General features: G+C 48.3%; 1 protein-coding gene across 1 annotated transcript in view; it reads left to right on the top strand.

The window, feature by feature from the left end:
- ZFHX3 (zinc finger homeobox 3) overlaps positions 1–20,894 on the top strand; it is a 98,238-nt gene that overhangs the window by 31,215 nt on the left and 46,129 nt on the right. Inside the window, 1 exon segment of the mRNA XM_042885835.1 lies at positions 2,062–2,293. Within this exon segment, the coding sequence (XP_042741769.1) occupies positions 2,062–2,293 (232 nt within the window).

Genomic DNA, 20,894 nt, shown 5'->3' with positions numbered 1-20,894 from the left:
TGGTTTTCCTAGGAACGATGTATTTCTTTGATTTTCAAGTTGATTTGTCTTCTTACAGAGTTCTAGTTTAATATTTTCAGTGTTTTCTGTGATACGAATAGATGAGAAAGATTCACGTTATGATGGACAGTAACTGCACTTAACATCTGGTGTCCCATCATTTCCAGCAACTCAGCTCCTTCCTTTTGTGCCTTGTCTCCTTCTGGCCTCTGCTGCAAGACAGATGTGAACCACAGAGGAAGATATCACAAGGTGGTGGTGGTGGTTGGGGCATCTTCACACTGCAGGGATTTTGGCAATTCAGGCTGCGCTTCTGGTTCCCACAGAGCCACATCCTTGATGCGTCCTTGAACCCATGACCAGATGGTTCTGTGATTGCTTACTTGGGATTTCTGTGCCGAAGATCCATTTCTGAGCTCTTTGACACCTGCTGGCCCCAAATGAGGTGTTTGTAGGACAGGTTGTGTCCCTGATGCATTTCTGCCTCAGCTTCCTCCTTCAGCTCAGTGCAGGAGGGCAGGAGGAGGTTTTACTGCAGAAATGGGATGGAAGCAGAGCAGAGCGGGGCTGGTTGAGCAGGACTGTGCACGGCTTTGGTGGCTGCTTCACTAACCTTCGTTTGTCATGTCTTAAGCCGTTGCTCTTTTTCTGGCTCAGGAAGAGGGTAATGCATGCAAACAATAGGAATAAGGGGAGGAATAAGTTCTTATGAGGGAAAACAGCAAAAAAATCTTCTGAGGGCACCAGTGGGATTAGTGCCCTGGTGGATTCTTCAAATATTACAGTGAATTTAATTAAATACATCGTGATCCCAAAAGAGGCTAGTCTAATTAGCCAGATCTAGAATACATTTATTCTCTTCTCTTGCACTCCCAATCAGAAGCCTCAGCATCAGCTCCTATCCTATTTTTAATCATTCCTAGACTCAGAGGGCTCTCCTTCCTCCGTGTTAGCTAAGCACACAGAGCTGGGTAATATGTCTTTAATCTTATCTGAGCTGTAACTGAGATAATGCCCGTCAGAATTTTTACCAGAAGGTCCTGGCTGCACGTAGACAATATTTTTGATTGACAAAAAAAATTCTGATTGATCATATCCAGGTTGACCAGCTTATGGGCATGTGGTGAGGAAAGGTTCCATGAGGTGACACAGAAGCCAAACATGGGCTCTTGGGGCTGGACGGTCAGAGCTGGCGTGGATTGCCGCTTAGCTGTAACGTAGGTCTGTGCTGGAAGCACCAAGGAGCCTTCAGCCAGAGCCTCCCGTGCCTTCGGTAGCTGTTTCTCCTATGCTTGTGACGAGCCCCTGCTGCAGGAGCGGGGAACATTACAGAATCTCTGGGGATGGCCGCTGCCCCAGCTGAGTGAGGGAGGCTGCGCTGCTCACCGGCTTGCCTGCAGGCAGGGAGCTCCTCTATGGTTGTAAGAGACAATTGCTGCCTCCCCAGGGTCTGCGACGTGGAATAGGCATTCCCTCCTCTAGTACGGTCCCAGTGCAGACGTCTCTGCTAAGCAATTGATGGATTTTTGCCAAGCAATCAAAGTATACTTTCAAATTGGCTGCACTGTGTGACAGCACAGCGTCAGGGGCTGACAGGTGTTCTCCTGTGCCAGCCCCTGCTGCCGACAGCCAGCCGCGTGCTGCCCCTCTGCCAGCACTGCTTCCAGGGCCCCGGGGTGGCACCTGAGCAGAGCACGGTTTGCTGGGGGGACGGAGTTCTCATGAGGGTGTATCTGTTTGATGTGAAATTGAGTGCCCCCCAGCTTTAAATGTGAAGGAGTTAGCTATGTTTGTGTTGTAAATAGTTCTTAATGTTGGATCTGGTATTTTTTTTCACTGAAGTTGATCCTACCCATCTTTCTCATTTCATCGTGCTATGTTTTCCTCACTTTTTAATCTGAAGAGCATGTGGTATCTTGAGAGTGAACAGTCCTGGTCGTTGTGTTTCTTTCTGAAAAAGCGGTTTCTTACCTAATTCCCAGGTGGCTCTTTTAGCAGTTTGCAGTGGAGAGAATGGAGATGGTGCACAGAATTCACATCTCTCTGCTTTGTTCTTCACAGCACCTTCAGCATCACGAGAGCGGGGTTGAGGGTGAAAGCTGCTATTACCACTGTGTCCTCTGTAACTACTCCACCAAGGCCAAGCTGAACCTCATCCAGCACGTGCGCTCCATGAAACACCAGCGGAGTGAGAGCCTCCGCAAGCTGCAGCGTCTGCAGAAGGGTCTCCCTGAAGAAGAGGAAGACCTGGGACAGATCTTCACCATCCGCAAGTGTCCGGCTGCCGATGTGGGTGAGTGCTGCTTCTCTTGCATGAGCAGCCTCAGGCTGTTGCTTGTGTGCAGCACAGTTTGACTTGCAGCATTAGGGCCAACTGTGGTGTTTCTTGGCAAATGCAGTGATTCCCTTCTTTTTCTTTCCTGTTGTGGGGATGATGCCTGTTGTTTGTGAATAATAAGTATGGAATGTGACAGGACCGCTGTTGTACTCGTGGTGTCACAGATAGCTCTGCCTCACAGGGCTTATGGTTGTGGCCCTAAAGTTATGCATGTGCTTCCTTTCGTACTCATAGGTGATTCTCTCAGTTCCAGTAGGTCTAAATGCAGCTTTGATGTAGAGAACTGTGTATGTTCGGGTTAGAGTCTTAAGCAGTGAAGTTTTGTTTGTCTAAACGTTTGGGCAACTGTAGCAGATCAGCATACTCTACTTTCTAAAGATGTTTCTTGTTGTATCAAATGATGTCTTGAGCACCACTGCCTTCTTGTCTGACTGGTTTGTTGATTTTAGCATGGCAGTCACTTCAGACCTGGAGGAAGATGTGGCTGAGGACTAGGCAGGAGAATGGAAAGATGTGCTTGCCAGTTATCCACATCTCCTCTTGACAAGTGAGCAAAGTGAATGGCACGGGGCAAGCATTTTCTTGTGCAAAAGGTGAAGGGAAGGGATTGCAACCGTGAATCTTGCAACAGAAATTCCCTAAAGGAGACAGTGAGTGTGACCAAAACAAAAATTGTACTTTATTTAATCATTTAAAAGTTTTGAAAGCTTTTTATGTTAGGAAAAAAATGAAATCTCATGAAGGCCTGTTTGGAGGGAGGAGGAGAGCTCACCCAAGAAGGCTGCTATGTGTGCTGCCAGGTGTGATGCCTGAGCTGCAGGCATGCACATGGGTGGAGGTCATCACGCCAACCTCTGAGCTGCAGCCAGAGCTTTCATCCACGGATGCTGTGGAAGTAGCTGAATCTCCCAGAGCAATGCTCTGCAGAGCTGATTTTCTGCAATGAACAGCCATAGTGAGAGGCAGGGAAGAGTGATTGGAGCTTAAAGCTGCTGAGAAAGGAAAGCAGCTGGAGGAGAACACCTGCGGGTCTTAGAAATGCCCCTTGAATTAACACTTGGGTTGCTTTGCTGGTAAGCCTGTTGGTAGGAATGATCTGAAACAATTGCAAAACAGACACAAAGTAAACCAGGAAATTTTTTATTAGGAATTAAATCACATTGTCTGGAAAAAAGTGCCCCATCAGTGACCGTGGAGGCCCAGCAGAGTCGCAGGTGTGCACTGTGCCTTCCCAAAGGTCACAGTGACAGGGACAGCGTGCTGTCCTGGAGGGGACAGGAGCTCTGAGAGCAATTCTGCCTCTCCTCTCCATGATGCTCCGCTCTGAAATAACATTCCGATTCTGAAAGGACTTGTTGCCCAGAGTTGTACGGTTTGTGAGTTTTCTTAAAAGCAAAAAGAGCAACATCTGTGACACACAGAACAATCTTGAAACTTTGTTTGCTTTTTACTTCAGAAGTATCTCTTTGCGCATCTGCCAGGATTATGGTATTGCAGGTAGCAAGTACAGAAACTCACTAGCTACAAAGGAAAAGGTTTTGTCAACCACTTAAAAAAAGGTAATTTCTTAAAACTAAAAATCTTGATTAATCGCTGAGGGGAAATCTCACGGATGAGGCCGGCCCCGTGCAGTGCAGCACCTGGCTTCCCAGAGCTGCCTCATCCCATGCTCCCTCTTTGTGCACAAAGGCTCTGCTCTGAGCAGGACGACCTCTCCTTTGTTCTCCAAACTTTCAGACTCGGTGCTGTGAGATGCTGCTGTTGCACATTTCGCTGCCTGCTGCTCTGCTGCAGCTCTGTGCTGCGGTGCTGTGTGGCAGGGCCAGGTGTGTCCCAGGGCCCACTGAGGCCTTTGCTTTGTCTCAGGTCTGAGATCCTCCTGCGCTCATCCGCCGTGCTCCCGCATGGGTTCCATGCATGGGTTCTGTGCAGCCCTGGGCCCAGTGCCGTGGTTCTGCTTACCGTGCGCTCTTTACAGTTCTGCCTGTTGTACGGCGTGGTGCTGTCTCTGCTGTATCCCTCTCATGTTTTTTGTCCTCCTTTCTGTGGGCTAGGCAGACCTTCCTTGCTGCTCTGTGATGAGAAGTCTCTTGTGATAACTGATAACACGAGAAAATCTTTCCTGTGTTTCAGACGCCTTGAGTAGAAAGTGCTTTTCTGATCTGTGACACTTCTCTGGCAGCGGGGCCCACAGGGACAGTGACTTTTTGCTGATGTGCTGCATTACAAGTGCACTGGTTTGTTTTGATGCCTGCTATTACTCCCCGGTAATCATTGCTGTGATTCTCTCTCCTCTTCTGGTTAATTATATTTGTTTAGAATTCGGTTTCCTTACAAATACAATATTGGCTTTCATTTTCTCCAGAGTGAGTCCCCTTTTGTTACCACTGCTCTTTCTGCAGACTCTTAAAACCTTTTTTAATCCTCACCCTTTTCCACCTTCGGCAAAAATTCAGGAGGGAGCCCAGTCCCAGCCCATGCCACCGAGACTCTGCAGCGTCCCTTCCTGCAGAGCTGCATGCTCAGGCAGGAGCAGCTCCATCTCAGCGCTGGCTCAGTGCCGGCACCACTCCTCACCCCACTCCTGCAACCACACTGCCCCACTGTGCCTGGAGGAGTGGGGGTGTGTGGGTGGTGGGGGTCCAGTGCTGCTAATGAGGTACAGCCCTGGCACAGTGTGTGTCAAGGTGAGGAGCTGCCCTCCTGCTGCAGCCACAGTTGCACTTTCTGATCTGGAGACTTCTGTGACTTTGCTAGAATTGCTTCAAGGTTCTTTACCTCTTTTTTTTTTTTTTTTGTTCCCTAAACTCTTCCAGCTTTTGCTAGTGTTTTCATCTCTTAACTTTGCATAAATCTGTTGGTTAGAGCAATAAAAGATAGCTCAGCCCTTTTGCTGTACCTTTGTTAAACAGGATGTGTGCACCGTGTACATGGAGTCACATTGTTCCCCTCCGTCCTCCAGTGCTTTGTAGCAGGGAGAAGGTGCCAGGGTTCAGTGTGTGTCTGTGTGTACTTAACTCGCTGCTGTGTGCAAGCATGTAGGAAAAAGCGTTGCTGTCTCTGGGGTGGTATGTAGATATTTGCTTGTGTAGAAGCATCTCAATCTGTTGGAAGAGAATGTCTGATCATACCTTAATTAGTCCTCTAACAATCTACAAAGGTCAGTGCCAATTGCCTGTTCATTTACATTTGTAATTGTGATGATTCTTGATTGCACATTAGTTGCAACTCATTCCCTCCCACCCCTCAGAAAACACATGCAGCAGCCTAAGAGCAGCCTGCAGATACAAGGACCTTTGTGTCTGCTTGTGCCAGCAGCACAGCCCTCACTGAAACTTTTGTGTCTTTTATGGCAAAGAAGCTACACTCAACTTCCAGTAAAGGGATGGTGAAGTCATTGTCGGGGAAATTATATGGACATCAAGCAAGAAATTCAGTCCTCCTTGAGCTGGATAATTAAAGACAATTAAACTTTTCTGCTTGCTCTGAGAAGTGTGCTAATTGCACAGGAGGAGGGAGGTGGGCCCAGCCTGGACGTTCAGTGCTTTTGTTGATCAGAGAGCACAGCTTTAGGAGGTGGGAGTTTATTTTCTTCTGTGGGGTATTTTTGGACTGTTGCTGTAGTATCCAGGATGCTGCCACTGCAGATGTCAGCCTCTTGCTGCAGAGGCATCTGTATAATGTTACCCATAAGCTAATTGATTTTTAATGATGGGGGGTTAGGAAAAAACAGTAATAAAAACCGAAAGCTTCTCAAGATGTAGGGATGGATGCACTTAGGACTCATTAGATAATGATAGAAATGAAAGAATGAAGGGAACCCACACCAAATTTTCAATGAGGCTATGCAGGAGTTTCCTTCTAGAAGGCAGTGAGTGCAGGCAGCCTGTTCTGTAACGCGGGCTGTGGTGGGAGCGGGATGCCGTGGGACGCAGCCCACTGCTTGCCTGTAGCATTGCTCTTTGCAACTGTGGGATGTGCGTTTGTTACAGACACAGTAGCTGAGCCTGTTTCTCTTAGGGTGAGTGGCGATTGTAATTAATGTTTCCTCCTTTACCTATTGCTCCTGACTTTCAGGTGCGCTCCTTTCTTCTTTTCCGAGGAAGTCTGAGTACCGTAATATGGACATAATCTATGTGATTGCTGAGAATACTTAGGAAAAAAAAAGTCAAGCGTGATGATCTTAGGTTGTGCTTGAGGCCAGCGCGGAGCTTCTGAAGTCATGTTATATTCCAGTGGAAAAGCTGCCATCTCAGCTCAGCAATGTGAGTCATCCTATAGACTATCTTGCATAGCTAGCAAACGAAAGAATAACTTCTCTTCAGTGGGGCTTTAGTTGCTTTTTCCTAGCTCTGTGTACTTCTGGAGAGCCCCTTTGTCCTGCTGGACACAGGAGTGTTCCCCTATGACCAAACTAAGCCAGCCAGTAATACCACTTCTTGTTCTGAAAAAATTTTTTATGTGTTTTGTAGAGCAAAGGGATGCTCTGCTGAGAACCAGCCCCCTGTGCTTGATGTACTGTTTCAGCAGTTCTCCTAATCTCTGCCAAATCCTGAGCAGCCATCCTCTTCCAACACACAAGGTCATTGTTAGGGGTCCTTGCATGTGAAGTCTGAGGGCAGGCTCTCTGGAAGCAGTTGCTGAACTCAGCCAAGTGCAGTCAAAGAGCGCTTTGTTTGGGCAGGGAAGGAGCCGGAGCTCAGTGTCAGCAGGAGGATCGCTGCCTTTGCGTCCTCCCTTGCCCATCCTGGCCTCACCGGAGCATCCAGCACTGTGCAGCGCACAGTGAGGACTGGCTGCTCTGATCAGATTGAATAAGCTATCTGCATGAATACCTTTACTGTAAAACTGTTCTGGTAGAAATCTGCTCTGTTCCCAGAGCTCCTGGAAGAACGGAGTACTCCATTGCAGCAGCTCTCCCCTTTTGCCCTGTGAGCAGAGGTGAGCGCGCTGTCCCTCCACGTGTTGCTCATATGTTCAGCCTTCTGAAGGACTGCGAGCCTGAAATCAGGATGTGAGTTTCTAATGAAACCAAGTATGTAAACAAATATAGCTAAAACTGTTGCCAGATGAGAAAATCCCTTGTGGTTTAAAATAGTGGTTACCAAACTCAGCTTGGTTTCATCTGTGGTGGCTGCAGACAGCTGCGTGCTTATGTTGCTTGCACCTCTGTTTTCACTCTGAGTCATATGAAACACTTTGCTATTGTTCCTCTTTCCTAAAAGCAGTTTCTGTAGCTGCACCAGGGCAATGGAGGCATCACTGCTAGGGAAAAGTGATGGTAAATGAGAATGCAAGCAAATTCCCATGGGATCTGAAGCAGATCTGTTTGTGAAATACTCAGGATGCAGTTTGCAGTATGAAGAGGCTTCTCTTAGATCTATTTAGTAGAAGGGAATCTTGACGTTGGACACATTTGTCAATATAAATCTGTGACTTTGCAAGTCTCACAGAGTGGGTTATCCTTCCCTTGAGGCCAGAGGTGCTGCACTCTCAGTTTCCTTCTCTCCAATCCAACCTCTCCAGTTCATCCCTTCCCGTGGTGGCTGTGCTCTGGACTTAGGAATGGTGATCAGGACATCTGTAAAATTAAGTGACACAAATGGTGTAGAAAGGGGAAGGAAATTTTCAGGGAGAGGAGCTGTCCTGTTACTTTTCAGCCTTGCAGAGTGGCAGCCATGAAGGCACTTCTCATTCACAGTCATCAAGCATGAAGTAATTATTAATGTGTTGTTTCAACAGGGATGCCAGAAGCTCCTTTGGAGTGTATGTTACATGATTGCAGTCTCCATACTTCCACTGAACTTAAAAACTTTTAAAATTAAGATTGGTAATGCCAAATAATATTCCTCTATGCTTGAAATAACTCAAGTTTCTTAATATGTGATGCCCTCTACTCAGTCATTGCTAATGCTGGAGAAATGCATGTTACTGCTCCTTCTGATTGAGGTAATGGAGGGTTTCACAAAGCAATAAGATTTTTATAAGGCTCTCTCTACTTTTTCATGGGACATAATTGCACACAGCAATTAAAAACTTCCCAAAGCAGATTACTTGTACAGTGCCAAAGTACAGTGTGCAGGATTTGTACTGCAGTGCCTGCACAGAGAGAAGCAGCTCCTGTCAGGTTGGAACACCTGCGTGGTGCAGCTCTTCAAGACAGGGAAGCAGCCCTTGCCGAGGGAAGATACAAGGTGTATTTTGAGGAATAAGCAGAAGATTTCCCACCTACTACAAGAAGATCCCCAAAAGAATCTTTGCATGCCACCTCTTCCCACTACTTTTGTCTCTGATAATCAGATGGTCCTCTGCCTCATGCTGCTGCTGGTTGTCCCCTCCTCCTCCAAACTGGATTCCTTCCTCTGGTGTTGAACAGCTAACCTCGTTTCACAGGCTTCCCCTTGCCATTTCCAGGCGTGTCCTTGATTGACACATTTAATAATCTACCAACCAGAATGACAATCTGAGCTCCTGTGTGCAAACATCAAATGCTGCCCAGCTTCATTAGCTTCTCCAGGGCTTTTTGCCTCTCCCTCTCTTCCTGCAACCCAATATTGTGTTTTTCCAATATGTTATCTGCAAACCCCTGAAGGCAGCAGCCTGCTTGGTTGTTTCTGAAGTGTTGCATGTAAATGCAACCAAATCATCGGTGTGTAAATTGTCGGAGAGGCGCGCGGTGCAGCAGCCTGCTCTCAGCAGGTCCTTGGGAGAGGGCCAGAAGGGCCGCGGGCCCTGGCGGTGTGCGCCCAGCTCTGCGGGCTCTGTCCTGCGGCGCAGGCTGTGCAGCAGCTTTGTTGTCTGAAGAGGAAATCCGTGCCTGTCGTCTGGTCCTCAGATGTAGGGAGTGAGATGAGCTATTGTCCTGTTTTGAGAAAACATTCACCCGCCGTGCAATAACATACGTGAAATAGCAACAAAGAGGGAAAACAGCTCATGGCGATATGTGGGTTAAGCTGATTAAACTTGCAGTTCCCCTTTGCTGAAGCATTTCTGATCTCTGTGCCAACGCCACCAAATACCCCCACATGCAGGATTATCATCTTGTTTTCCAAGATTTCATGTCATGTGTGCTCATTTAAAACAGGAGGGCAGCTTGTTGCTTTCCTCTGTTGTTCTGCTGAACCCTGGAATTTTTTCATTTTTCGTGTGGATTGAATGCCTTAAGGAACTTCTACCTTTCCAGCAAGTTCCTAATGGGAGCTGCAGTGTTTCTGCCCTAGGTCTCTCCTCTGGAGGATGTGTTCAGAGCCTGAGTAGGTAGCAAGCTCTCTTCTTTACAGATGAATGCAGAGGCAGGTGGAAACTTCTGTTTTAGTTTCATGTTTTTTTCACGGTTCTCAAGATTAAAAAGATAAACCACTTGCATCAAGAGGTTGGGGTTGCTGTTGATGGTTCTTTTGGAAGGCTGCTGATGAGAAGATAAAGCCACATAATTCAAGAAAGTCCGTCTCTTCGGAAGCTGGAGGGACTTCTCTGTCTTGGAGTCATTCCCTAGCGTTGTTTGCAGCTATTCTTCCTTGCGTGTATTCCCTTGTCCAAACTTTGCAGAACACTATTCCTGTCTCAGTGGCATCTTTCTGTCTTTGTGCTTATAGGACACCATGGGACAGTCGAGCTCTGGTCTGGCTTCAAAGAACTCAGGGATAAAGTTTGTTCCCCTTTAATATCTGGCTGAAACATATTTCCTTTGTTATTTATTTTTTGGGTTGGTTTTGAGTTTGCAGTAGAAAGCGGTTGTGTCCTAGCTCTGTTTTGGCCAACCAGCAGCGTATAGATAATCTCTAAAGGATATGAAAGGTTTAATCATTTTAATTTTGTTTTTATTAAAGTTTATCGTGACTTTTTCATGTGCCCCTGGTAATGCATGGCGGGGGGGTAACAGAGATCCACACAAACCCCCGAGCATTCGCTTAATGAAACTCTAATGGGAGGCGCCTGGTGGGAAGGAAGTGGTTAGATAGCAGGGCTGGGGAAGGCAGACCAAAGGCATGCTGTAATATCACTGAAACGTGGCAGGAATCTCATAAACTCCCCATCTAGCTCCAGCAGACACTTGTCATTGGGAGCTCATGGCTTTCATTAAGCAGAAAGAGAGGAAGCTCTGATGGCCGACTTGTTCCAGAATGTTTTTCTTGTTCGGTTGCATCTTAAAGCTCTTTCCACTTCAAAAAAGTACAGGGAAAAACACCAGATGCCATAGCAGAGCACTGGGAAGATCTTGGTCCCTCTCCTACTCTATGTTTTTATCCCCATCAAAACAAAGTCTGGAGTCAGACTGAACTGAGTTGTCAGCAGCCTCCCTGCTGCATTCAGACCAACTGCTCTTTCCTTTGGGACAGGAAAGTTGTGTGCTGTGCCTATCCCTCACTCTTGGTACTGAGTTTGGTCACCAAAATCTCTGCTGCTGGTGCCAGCTGCACTTTCTGCTTCTGTCCCCTTTTTCTCTCTTCCTACTCTCACTTTCAGAATAGGGAACTTCCAGAGGACTTCAGGTGGTTCTTGCAGTGGTGCAGTCTTGAATTCAAGACCGAAGGACCTCTGTAAGGCCATGGAAGCACTGCTGAATGCTGAATGGTGGTAGATACTGCTGCCGAGTCTCTGGATGTATTGGAGAAGGGTTAGATGTCAGCATGGGCAGCACAAGGTTCATCTTAGCAGCGTATTCAGCTCATGTTTGAAGTCTGCTCCACACATCTGTGCTGGTTCTGTTCTGCCCCTCACTTCACCGAGCAGGGCAGGGCGTCTGAGCTGCTGCTATGTTCTCATTGCAAGGAGAAAAGGAAAGCTTCCAAAAGTTTGGATACAGATAGGAACTGTTCCAGCAGACTGTGTTCTCCTGTCAACCCTAATTTACGACCATCCTTTCCACTGTATTGCATGGGAGCAGTTCTTCTCCAGTGCCTTTCCTAGAGGTTTGGCTGCTTGTAGCCGTTGTTGCACTTGCTGTTGTCTGCCTACATCACCAGGCTCCAAATTAAATACACCTGAGGTGAACAAGCCTTCTTCTGTGTTAACAGATTAATGAGTTCGGGGTTACCTCACTTGGATGCTTTTGTTGGTGCATTAACTCTGAGCCTTTCCTCCTGCTCTGCTGTTGACCTGAGCCGCGGGGGCCGGAGATCCAGACCAGAAAAGTGCTGATTCCTTGATTCCTTCTTTGCTGCTAATTTGCCTGGTGACACGTTAGGTGGGAATGGTGGCAGAAAGAAAAAATCTTAGTCATGTTCAGCTGGACAGAGGCTTCGTGCTCAGGAGAACAAGGATGTTTAACTCGCCCACAAGTAAACGGTGGATGAGAGTGAGGAGAGGCGGTGCTCCGCTCCCCTGATGGCACAGCTGTGCCCACTGCAGTGGCTGGGCCAGGCTCCCTGCTGCCTCACAGCCGTGCAGTGCCATGCAGGGGTGTGCTGGGCTGCGCCAAGGAAGGTGGGAAATGGGAGCAGGACCCCCACCTGGCAGGTGGTGCCCCAGGGTTTGCTGCAGCTGGCAGCATGGAGTCTCACTGAGTGACTGCTGGCAGGTGTGGGAGCACGGTGCTGCACTGTCTCATCTCCTCTCAGTCGTACAGGCTCTCACCAAAGGAGAGTCAGAGGCTGTTTCCCCTGGATGAGGTTTGCCTTGGCTGCATGCTCACGGTTTGTGTCACAGCAGCACCCCGTGAAGGTGGCAGTTTCCACCGCTCAGCTGTTTCCTGCCCATCTGCACGCACTGTCAGCAGTGAGCCTTTCTGGCTGAGTGCTGTGATGGGCCATAAAAATGGAAGTTGTTCTTGAAGCCAGACACTGTGTCCAGACTTGTAACCGTGTTCTGAGACTGCTGCTGTTCTTTGCTCTTCAGGGTCAGGAACAGGACTGGAACTTTTATGATGGCACCCAAAAACACTGCCAGTGCCAGCAACATACTGCAGTTTCCTTGTTGGAGGAAGCATTCACAGGGCGCTGGGAAGCGATGGGCAGGAGCTTGCCAGCTCAGGGGGGCTGGACCTGATTCTGGAAGTCTCCCTCAGTAACTGGTAGCTCATAGGGACCGGTTTGGCAGGATGCTGCTAGGCAGAAACGCCAAGCTTGTGTTCCTTCTCCATTTTCATTGAGATGTAGGAAGAACAGGGAAAGAGGATGTGATGGTTGGTGTTTCTTCAGAGCTGTGTACACAAGGCTGGCTGCAATCTCCCTCAGTATAGCTGTAATTCTGTATCTTTTCATAAGTCCTTTTTCTTGAAAAAATGTGCACTTTTAAAATAAACTGACATCTTTTATATAGAAAAGATCACCTGAACCAATGTAAACAGAGCTGTCTCTGAGTCTGACTGGGGCACTACCAGGTTTTGCTGGCCCATGACAGCGCGTGTTGGAGAAAGCAAATCTATGCTTCCTGCAGAAGATAAGACTGTGTGATTAGGATGGGTGCACAGGGTGCTTTCATGGCATTGTTTCTGTTCATCACACAGTAGAGCTGCACTGGATTTCTGGTCTCCAGCTCCATCTTTTCATCACAGTGGAAACTACAGGGCAGGATCCCTTCATTCCTCTTCCCGTAGCGCATTTACACCATTGCTTGGAACAGAACCTTCCTATGGGTTTTTCACAAGACAGAGTTGCACTGGCTTCTTGCTGCAGAGGGAACTTGTGTCCAGATGTTCAATGCAAACAGTGACAGGTCACCAGCGACCTCTGGGCCTTGGATTGGCAAGGGTACTAAGCAGCCATTAGCACTGCGTTAGTATTGTGATGTTTTAAAGATTTTTTGCTTAGAAATTAAAAAAATATTGCTGATTTGTTTTAGCAGTTCTCAGTTCTAAAAAGCTGGAACTGAGACTCCAGAAAGCTGCACAGCAGCAGAGTGCTGACATGAACTGGTAGGAGTACATCGCTTCCACATTCAGGCTTTCACTGAAGGAACAAGAAGAGTATCTGCATACTCTTTGATGTGGTTGAGAAAGTGAATTCCTTCAACTTGGTTGTTAGAAGAGAGAGGTTGAGTCTTTTTTACTGGACTGTCCTTTAGATCTTCAGGGACACACAAGTGTCCTTTAAGTGCCCAATATGCGAGGAAAGTCCTCCCAGTCCAACCGTTTCTACTTTTAACCAGCAGGCTTCTGTCGCAGCTGGTCAGGCAAAGCCTTTCCCAGGCAGAAAGAGGTGGTAAGGAGCTTTTGCAGTCCTTGTAGTCCTAGACCCATGGCATCGACACACTCATGTGCCACCCTGTTTGGAAGGTAAACTTTAAACTTGTTGCTATTACACATGAGACTGTGGATTGCGGCATAGGTTTCATTTTTCTATACAGAAGAATCATCTATGAAGGCCAACACAAGTCCACTGTGTCGTGGTGAGCACTGGAAGAGAACATCCTCCGCTTTTTCCCTCCTAACAAGGAGTATTCCTGCAGAGCATCAATTCCTTTCCCTTCTGCCTTCTGAAAGCAACAGGTCTGGTGGTCTTTATCTAGCTGACAAGACGCCAGAGAGTGCCTGATAAAAATGAAGAAGTGCTTTGAGATCTTTGTTCGTATGAAGCATCGTGAACATGGAAGATACTCTCATGCTGCAGCTCATTTATTAGGAGTATAGATTTAATTGCAAGAGATACGGAGTTTGCTTTCTGAAATTGATTTTGTTCTTCTTTAAGAGCCATAGGCAAAATGAGATTGTGTACCTTATCAGCGGGGTGATTTGTGAATGGAGGTTTCACAGCAGCCAGCACACGTCTGGAAGTAATGACTGGCCCAACCTGCTCCAACATACCCAGCGCTGTTGCACATACTTTGACTTGCATGTCAGAGGCACAGTCTCTTATGCACTTGCTAGCAGCCTTTCATTTGCTTTCTTATCCTTCTGTAAGGCCTGTTGAACCTCTGGTTAAAAAGTCCCCCAAACTGGAGCTACTGTGATTGTTTTTTTTCCACCAAGAGCTTGAAATTGCTTAATAACATGTGTGGCAACACCAGTGTCAAGCTGCAGCTGATTCAGAAGGGAGTCTGGGGACCTGTAAACAAGTAAGAAGCTCCCTCAGAGAAGGGTCTCTTACTTATTCCTGTCAGCACCATCTTGATGCCGCTGCCATGCATTTTTGGTTTTGATCTCCATGATTGCTTAGGCCGTGAGTTTCAAAGGTTAATTGGGAGTTGTATGAGAAAGTATTATCTGTATTTGCTCCAAATTTGAATTTTTTTTTCTGTTCATTGTCAGTTCTCCAGAGGCTGGAGGATGAGAAGAACAGTATTGGTTCCGCTCCTTTGAACCTCGGTCGCTCTTGTCGAGGCTGTCTGATTTTCTTTGCAGACCAAACAGCTCTAATCTTCTCTTCTGTGTAGACAGCGCTTCATACCCTCTCCTCATCCTTTCATTCATCAGAAGCCACTTCATGAAGTAAACATTCAATGTTTCTGTCCCATTCCATGTGTCCTAACGTGTTTCTTACACATGCTGTTTCAGGTGTGGGCTCCTTCACTCTGCTTGCAGGGTTCCCTGGCCCCTTCCTGGGCATGGTGCGCTGCTGAGACCCCCCAAATGCCTGAGCCGGGCCCACGGTTGGACTCCTTGCCTTAAAGCTCTGAGCCACCAAATTTTGCCTGCCACAGTGTGTGCGGGGCCCTGGTGTTGTGCAGTGCTGGGCACAGATGACAGAGTGGCCCTGGACAGAAAGTGGGGATGGACTCAACGTGACTTCAGAGCGTCTTTCTTTGCTTTTCTGATTGCCGGCATTCATGCGGAGTGGGAGCTCCCGCTCCTTTTCTGGGAACTACTCTCTCTCATTTGGTTACCAATTAAGCTGGAGCATTTTGGCCTTTTCCATCCTCCTTTTTATTGTTAGGAAGGGTGAATTAGGGCTTGGTGTTTAGGATTGTTCTCTGGCCTCCACTGCTACTTTGCTGCCTCCTTTGTGGCAAAACAATGGCATTAATTTTGGCTTTTGCAGCAGGCGGGCAATCTGGCAGCGCACAGCGCCTGTCTGTTCCACTTCACTTGTGCAGCCACCTCTCCTTTCCACATCACCTACTCACTTTTCTCCTTTCTTTTCCTCCCTCCCCTTTTGTGTGTGTGGTGCGGAGGATCGCTCAGGGTTTATTCTGCTCCAGTCCTGGTGGGGTTGGAGGTTGCAGCTGAGGGAGCTGCGTGCCGGGCTGAGGCGATCCTGCGCGAATCGTGGTGGAAAATCGTGGTGGAAAACGCGGTGGTGGAAGAGGACAGAGAAAATTTCACCAGGATGGCCAGGGTCATTGCAGAGCACCAGGAGCAGGAAAATGCTGAAAAGGCAGGAAGCACCTGCGTAGCTCATAGGTGCTCATAGGCTGCCCAGGGAGGTTGTGGATGCCCCGTCCTTGGATGTGTTTAAGGCCAGGTTGGACGGGGTCCTGGGCAACCTGATCTGAATGTGTATGTTTGGTGGCCCTGCTAGGCAGGGGGGTTGGAACTACATGATCCTTGAGGTCTCTTCCAACCTGGGTGATTCTGTGATTCTGTGATTCTGTGCTTTCTGAATGGCACTGTGAGGCTTTGTAGCGTCCCTCATTGGACACATGAGGAGCTGTGATGACACCCATCCAGAGCTGGGTACTGCTGGAGAGAAACACTGAGAGCCAGGGCTGAGGGCATCCACTTGTAGCCCCTGCAGGTAACTCATACCCAGTAAGACACGTGTTGAGCACTGTCAGAGGGAATGTTACTCTTAATGGTGCCGCTTGCCATTGTTTTATTTTTTTTCCCCTCTGCAATATTGCATGAAAGGAAAAGCAGTGTTATAAATTGAGTGGAAGAATACAGTGATTTTTTAAAAAAAAAAAAAAAAAAAGGGATGGTCCTGGAAGGACCAAGCTGATGGGCTCCTCGCAGTGGGCTTGCCAGGGCCCCGTGCTGGGAGGAGGAGTCTGGTGCTGGGCAGAGGGGCTGGAGCAGCTGCAGAGCTCTGGGCCTGTGGGGCTGCGCTCGCTTCTGAGAATGCCTCAAAGTCAGCACTGTGGAACAGGGACCTCATGCATGGCAGTACCCCAACTCCTGGGCTCCTGCTGGGGCTGGGCCATAGCTTACAGGCACATGGTGACCCCTTGGCAATGAGGTCTGAATCCCTTTTTGTTTTCTGTTAAATAATGTAAGAGGGAATACAGGGATTGGAAGTTGCCCAGAGTCCGCTGTTAGGACGACTTGCAGCTGTGCTCCTGGCTCCATGGGGCAGTGGTACCAGCTCCAGTGACAACAGGGGGACTTTGTGCACAGCCTGGCCCCGGCACACGCTGTGCTCACGTCAGTGCAGCGACAGGAATGCTCTGCAGGTCCCTTGGCTGCCTTTGGAAGAGCTGGTTCAGGGCTCGGCTCTCTCCCTCTATTCCCTGAGGTTTTTGCACAAGGGGACTCTCGCCTGTGAGTCTGGCACCAGGTCTGGAGCCCTTGAGGTTTCTTCAGCTCTGAAGGAATGTGGCAGGCCAGGTGCGACCTGGCACCCAGCGCTCGTCCTTGCCTTCCAGAAGGCAGCAGCCAACTGCATAAATGGAGCGCGCACACAGTCAACAGTTTCCTTTCTTCTGCACAAATTGGAAAGGACTAACCTTGTCATATCTAGTGCAGTGCTAACGGGCGCCTGCCTCCAAGGGGTAATCATGCAGGCATAAATTCGGAAAGTTGCTAAGCTATGAGCAGTCTTATGAGCATTAAAAGTGTCCTCTTTGCCAGAAAGGTCATTCATAACTTGGCTGTGCTGCTGATGTACAGTCAGTGATATTGATTGATTAATGTATAAAAAGCACCAAATCCATTTGCTTCTATGAAAGAGAATAAAGTGCAGTCGACTCTCTCTTTATTTTCACCTCATCCTTTTGTTTGAAGGACGTTTTTTTTTTTCTCTTTTTGTTTTGCCAGCTAGGTTTAAGGGGGTTACAAAAAGCCAGTTTCTGCCAAGTAATGCGTTCACAAAGGGAACATTGATTCACATCAGTGTCGCTTGAGTTACCCTTAAAGGTTTGCCAAGGAGTTGTTCTTATATTAACCTTCTGTTCATCAAAGATGAAATAAATAAATAAGTCATAAAATCAGCTTCATCGCCCACACCAGAGTTGGATGCAAAGCAGGAATTTCTTCAGTTAGGAATTTGCACCCAACAAACCCACTCGGCCTCCTGCCAGGCCGCCGTCCCTGACCTCCGTCCCCTCCGCGCTGCCCCCTCGCAGGGAGCCGGGGCTGCCCCACGGCGCTGACAGGGCCTCTCTGGGAGCACAGGGAGGGGGATTCGCTCCCAGCACAGGGCTTAGTTCTGCCCCAGTGCCTCTGCTTTCACACTGCCCAGCGCTGGGGAGCAGGGCTGGGGACGCTTTGTTGGGCCAGGCTGGGAAGCTGCAGTGCTGGGGCTGGGCAGGGGCAGTGGCAGAGGAGGAAAGGGCTGTTCCTGCTCGCAGCTGGGAGGAACTGGCAGCTGTGCAGTCGCCTGTCATTCCTAAGCAGACAAACCCTGACGTTTGTCTGACCAGCCTAGGGAACGCTGGGGAGGGTGGTGGGTGTCTTCTCAGGCTCTTGCAGTGTTCTCATGGCTGTCTTGCCTGTTGGACGTTGGGACCATGTGCTCATGCAGTATTTACTCTGTTCTGAGCTAGACGAACAATGGTGGTTTCAGGGAGGGGATTGCTGGTCTTATTCTACTTTCATGGGCAGCTGTGCGTGTCACCCTGTCCATAAGGCAGGGAGCACAGCTGGCTGCTCCGCCTGCAATGAGCCACGTTTGCACCTGGCTGTCACCATGATCTCCTGGCGTGGGAGCTCCTTGATGGCCTCCAGGTCCCGGTGTCACTTCAGATAACCTCAGCCACGGGTGGTGAGGAGAGCAGATGCCCGTGGCTCCCAGCCAGAGCCGCACAGCCGTGCCCGTGAGGGTCCTGAGGCGCCGGCTGCAGCAGGAGAAGGGCCCGGCTCCTGGTGCCATTCTTGAGCGGTTGCTGCTGAGAGCTGTGGAGGAGCGCTGCCAGTGCCGTAGCACAATGTGGAGCACTGTGGAGCTCCGCTGACCTCTGCAGCATCGCCCACATGGTGCTTTGACCCCAGCATCCCTTACCCGGCGAAGGAAAGCGATGGTGACAGTTCTGGAACTTGTTGAGGTGCATGTTTTGGTGTGCGCCAAGCATGGCAGAGTGCAGGACTGCAGGGCGTGCTTCCCTGGCAGCGCTTGTGCCCCGCAGGAGCTGAGCAGCAAAGCCCTCAAGCCCCACGCTCCCCTGTCAGGCTTTGTCCCCACGGCAGCTTCAAACCCCAAACAGAAAATCACCTTGTTTTGTAGTCTTTTTCCCCAGTTGTGGGAGAATTGCAGAACTCCACCACCCCCTCCCCCTCTGGCGAGGCGGTGGGGATTGGATCAGACGGTACAGAGGGAGCATGCTGAGAGTGAATCCATTTTCTCTCCTCCATCTCCCCAGAATAAATTAGAATTTGCCTGATTTAATAAAATGGCTTCATCTCTCTGCCATCTTTTCTATCTCCCATGCGTTTCTTCCCCACCCCCACTGTGAAATAATAGATCTCAGCTGTATAGCTCTTGTTATAGGCTGCGATGTAGCGGTGGGATATGGCAGTGTGTCTGCATGCACAGCCTGCACAGGATCCAGCTGCTGAGAGCGCACAGAATTTGTCCCTGTATCTTAATTTCCTTATTGTCAACTGTGATAGTTATAATTGCTGTCGAGGTCAGTGTAATTTACTGTCCATCTGTCATTAACCTGACCTCATGGGTGGATGTGACTGCCATGCAGATATTGTTTGGGGACTGGGAGTGGTTAGTGATAGAAATTTTACAGCGCAGATTTGCTCCGGCCACTTTTCTTTTTAATTGGCATGTATTTGTCTATGCATACAGTGGGGCTGTGGCTCTTTGCTGCAGACAGAAAGGAGAGGTTATTGTTAGAATTTAGATGGTTTTGCTGCAGCTGAACCCTTTTCTCTCACTTAAATCTGGTGTTTTAATTTCTGTTTCCTAGGTTGATTTTTTCCTTTCCGTTCTGACACTAATTATGCCGGGCGCATTGGGAGCGGTTGCTGCTGAGAGGTACCCAGCTAAGTGTTAAGAAAGGTTTTAAAAACAGACTGAACTCTTTCTTAATGAGGCTCAATCGTGCTCTCCTCCGGGTGGTTTTGTTTTGCTGATCTGTCAGTTTTTCGAGGATTTAATTGCACTTTTTTCATATTAGTCTTTGAAATGGGGCTAAGCAGCTTTCTGTAAAATGAAATATAAAAAAGGAGAGATGTTACTGGCTTTTCTGTTTTCTTTTTTTTCACTTTCATCACTCTGGGATCATCGTCTGCCACTGACTCCTGGGACCCGACAGTAGTAAAGAACAAAAGTTATGAGAGCAGCAGATGAAATGGCAGGCTGTGGCAGCTCCAAAATTTATAAACGGTCGTAGGCAATTTTCCTTGCTTCTCCGCTTCCCAGTTTGGCTCCTGTCGTGTTGCTGCTTATGCTAATCCTAGCAGACCTTCCAAATGTTTGTCTTGGAAGAAGAACCAGGAGGTGAAGGAAGGACGGGGAGTGCTGAAGCAGTGTGTCCAGCGTAGCTCATTTCCTGCCAAGAAGGCACGGAGCAGCCCTGCACCAAGCGTGGTGAGGTTGGCAGGTGGTTGGCAGGCTGAGCTCTGCTCGGAGCTGGGCTGGCTGCAGTGCAGTGTGCTCCGTGCAGCCTCTGCTCTCCACCAGGAGAGCAGCAGGGGGGTGAGGAGTAGTTGCTGCTGGGATAGGAGGAGGCAGGGAGAGAGGAGGCGAATGTATCCATGATGCTATTATCTTTGTGGCGTAGAGAAGCATGTTTGAAGCAATCAGCATGAAATTCTTAATTGCTTCACTTTCTTCTGCTCTCCTCGTGGGACAGATTGTACAAATGCAAGGGCTGCCAGGACCCTCGCGTTGGCGCTCTGTCCCTGCTGCACACACTATTTTTAACTAGCGCTTTGTTTTGCAGAGATGCACAAAGCTGCTGCTTTTTTTTTCTCTCAAGGATGCTAATAAACAGCAGAGGCAGTGAGTGCCTCCATCTGCCTGACGGTGACTTGGCTATCCCAGCCCACAGTTCATTTCTCCTCCTTGCATTTGCATTTCTTTTTCCACTTTCCCTTCCTTTCTTTTAGCTTTGGTTCTCTCCCTCTCAGTTTCTTTTCGTGTTTATCCCTTAGCTATCTAAATGTCTCTTTTCTTTCCTTCTGTCCCAGCCTAACAAAAATCCTGTTTTCCTTCCTCTGCTCAGATGTGTGCCTTCCTCTTTTAGCTTCCAGCACACCTCTCATGAGGATGTAAAATCCAAGAACCAGATCTTTGAGATTTCAAAATAAAATAAAAGTAAACTCTGCTTTAAAAACACTTTAGCAGGAAAGCCAGGCTAATTGTAAATCAATGAGTCTTAAAATGCAGCATTGATCTCCAGTTAGAAGTTTGAAGGGGAAAGCAGTAATTACTGTGCTGAAGGTAGGTTTTTTTTTTTTCTCTTAGTAAGTTCTGGGCAGAAGGAAGGCTCATTAGGGCAGCACTTCGGAATCTGAGTAATTAGTTTAAAAAGTACTTTTGTGGTGTTATTCCCAGGGCTGGAAATTATC

Source organism: Lagopus leucura, unplaced genomic scaffold, assembly GCF_019238085.1.
Source record: "Lagopus leucura isolate 7727_CA_CO unplaced genomic scaffold, USGS_WTPT01 Super-Scaffold_100053, whole genome shotgun sequence".
In the NCBI taxonomy this organism is placed as follows: Eukaryota; Metazoa; Chordata; class Aves; order Galliformes; family Phasianidae; genus Lagopus; species Lagopus leucura.
This window is presented reverse-complemented; position numbering and strand designations above follow the sequence as displayed.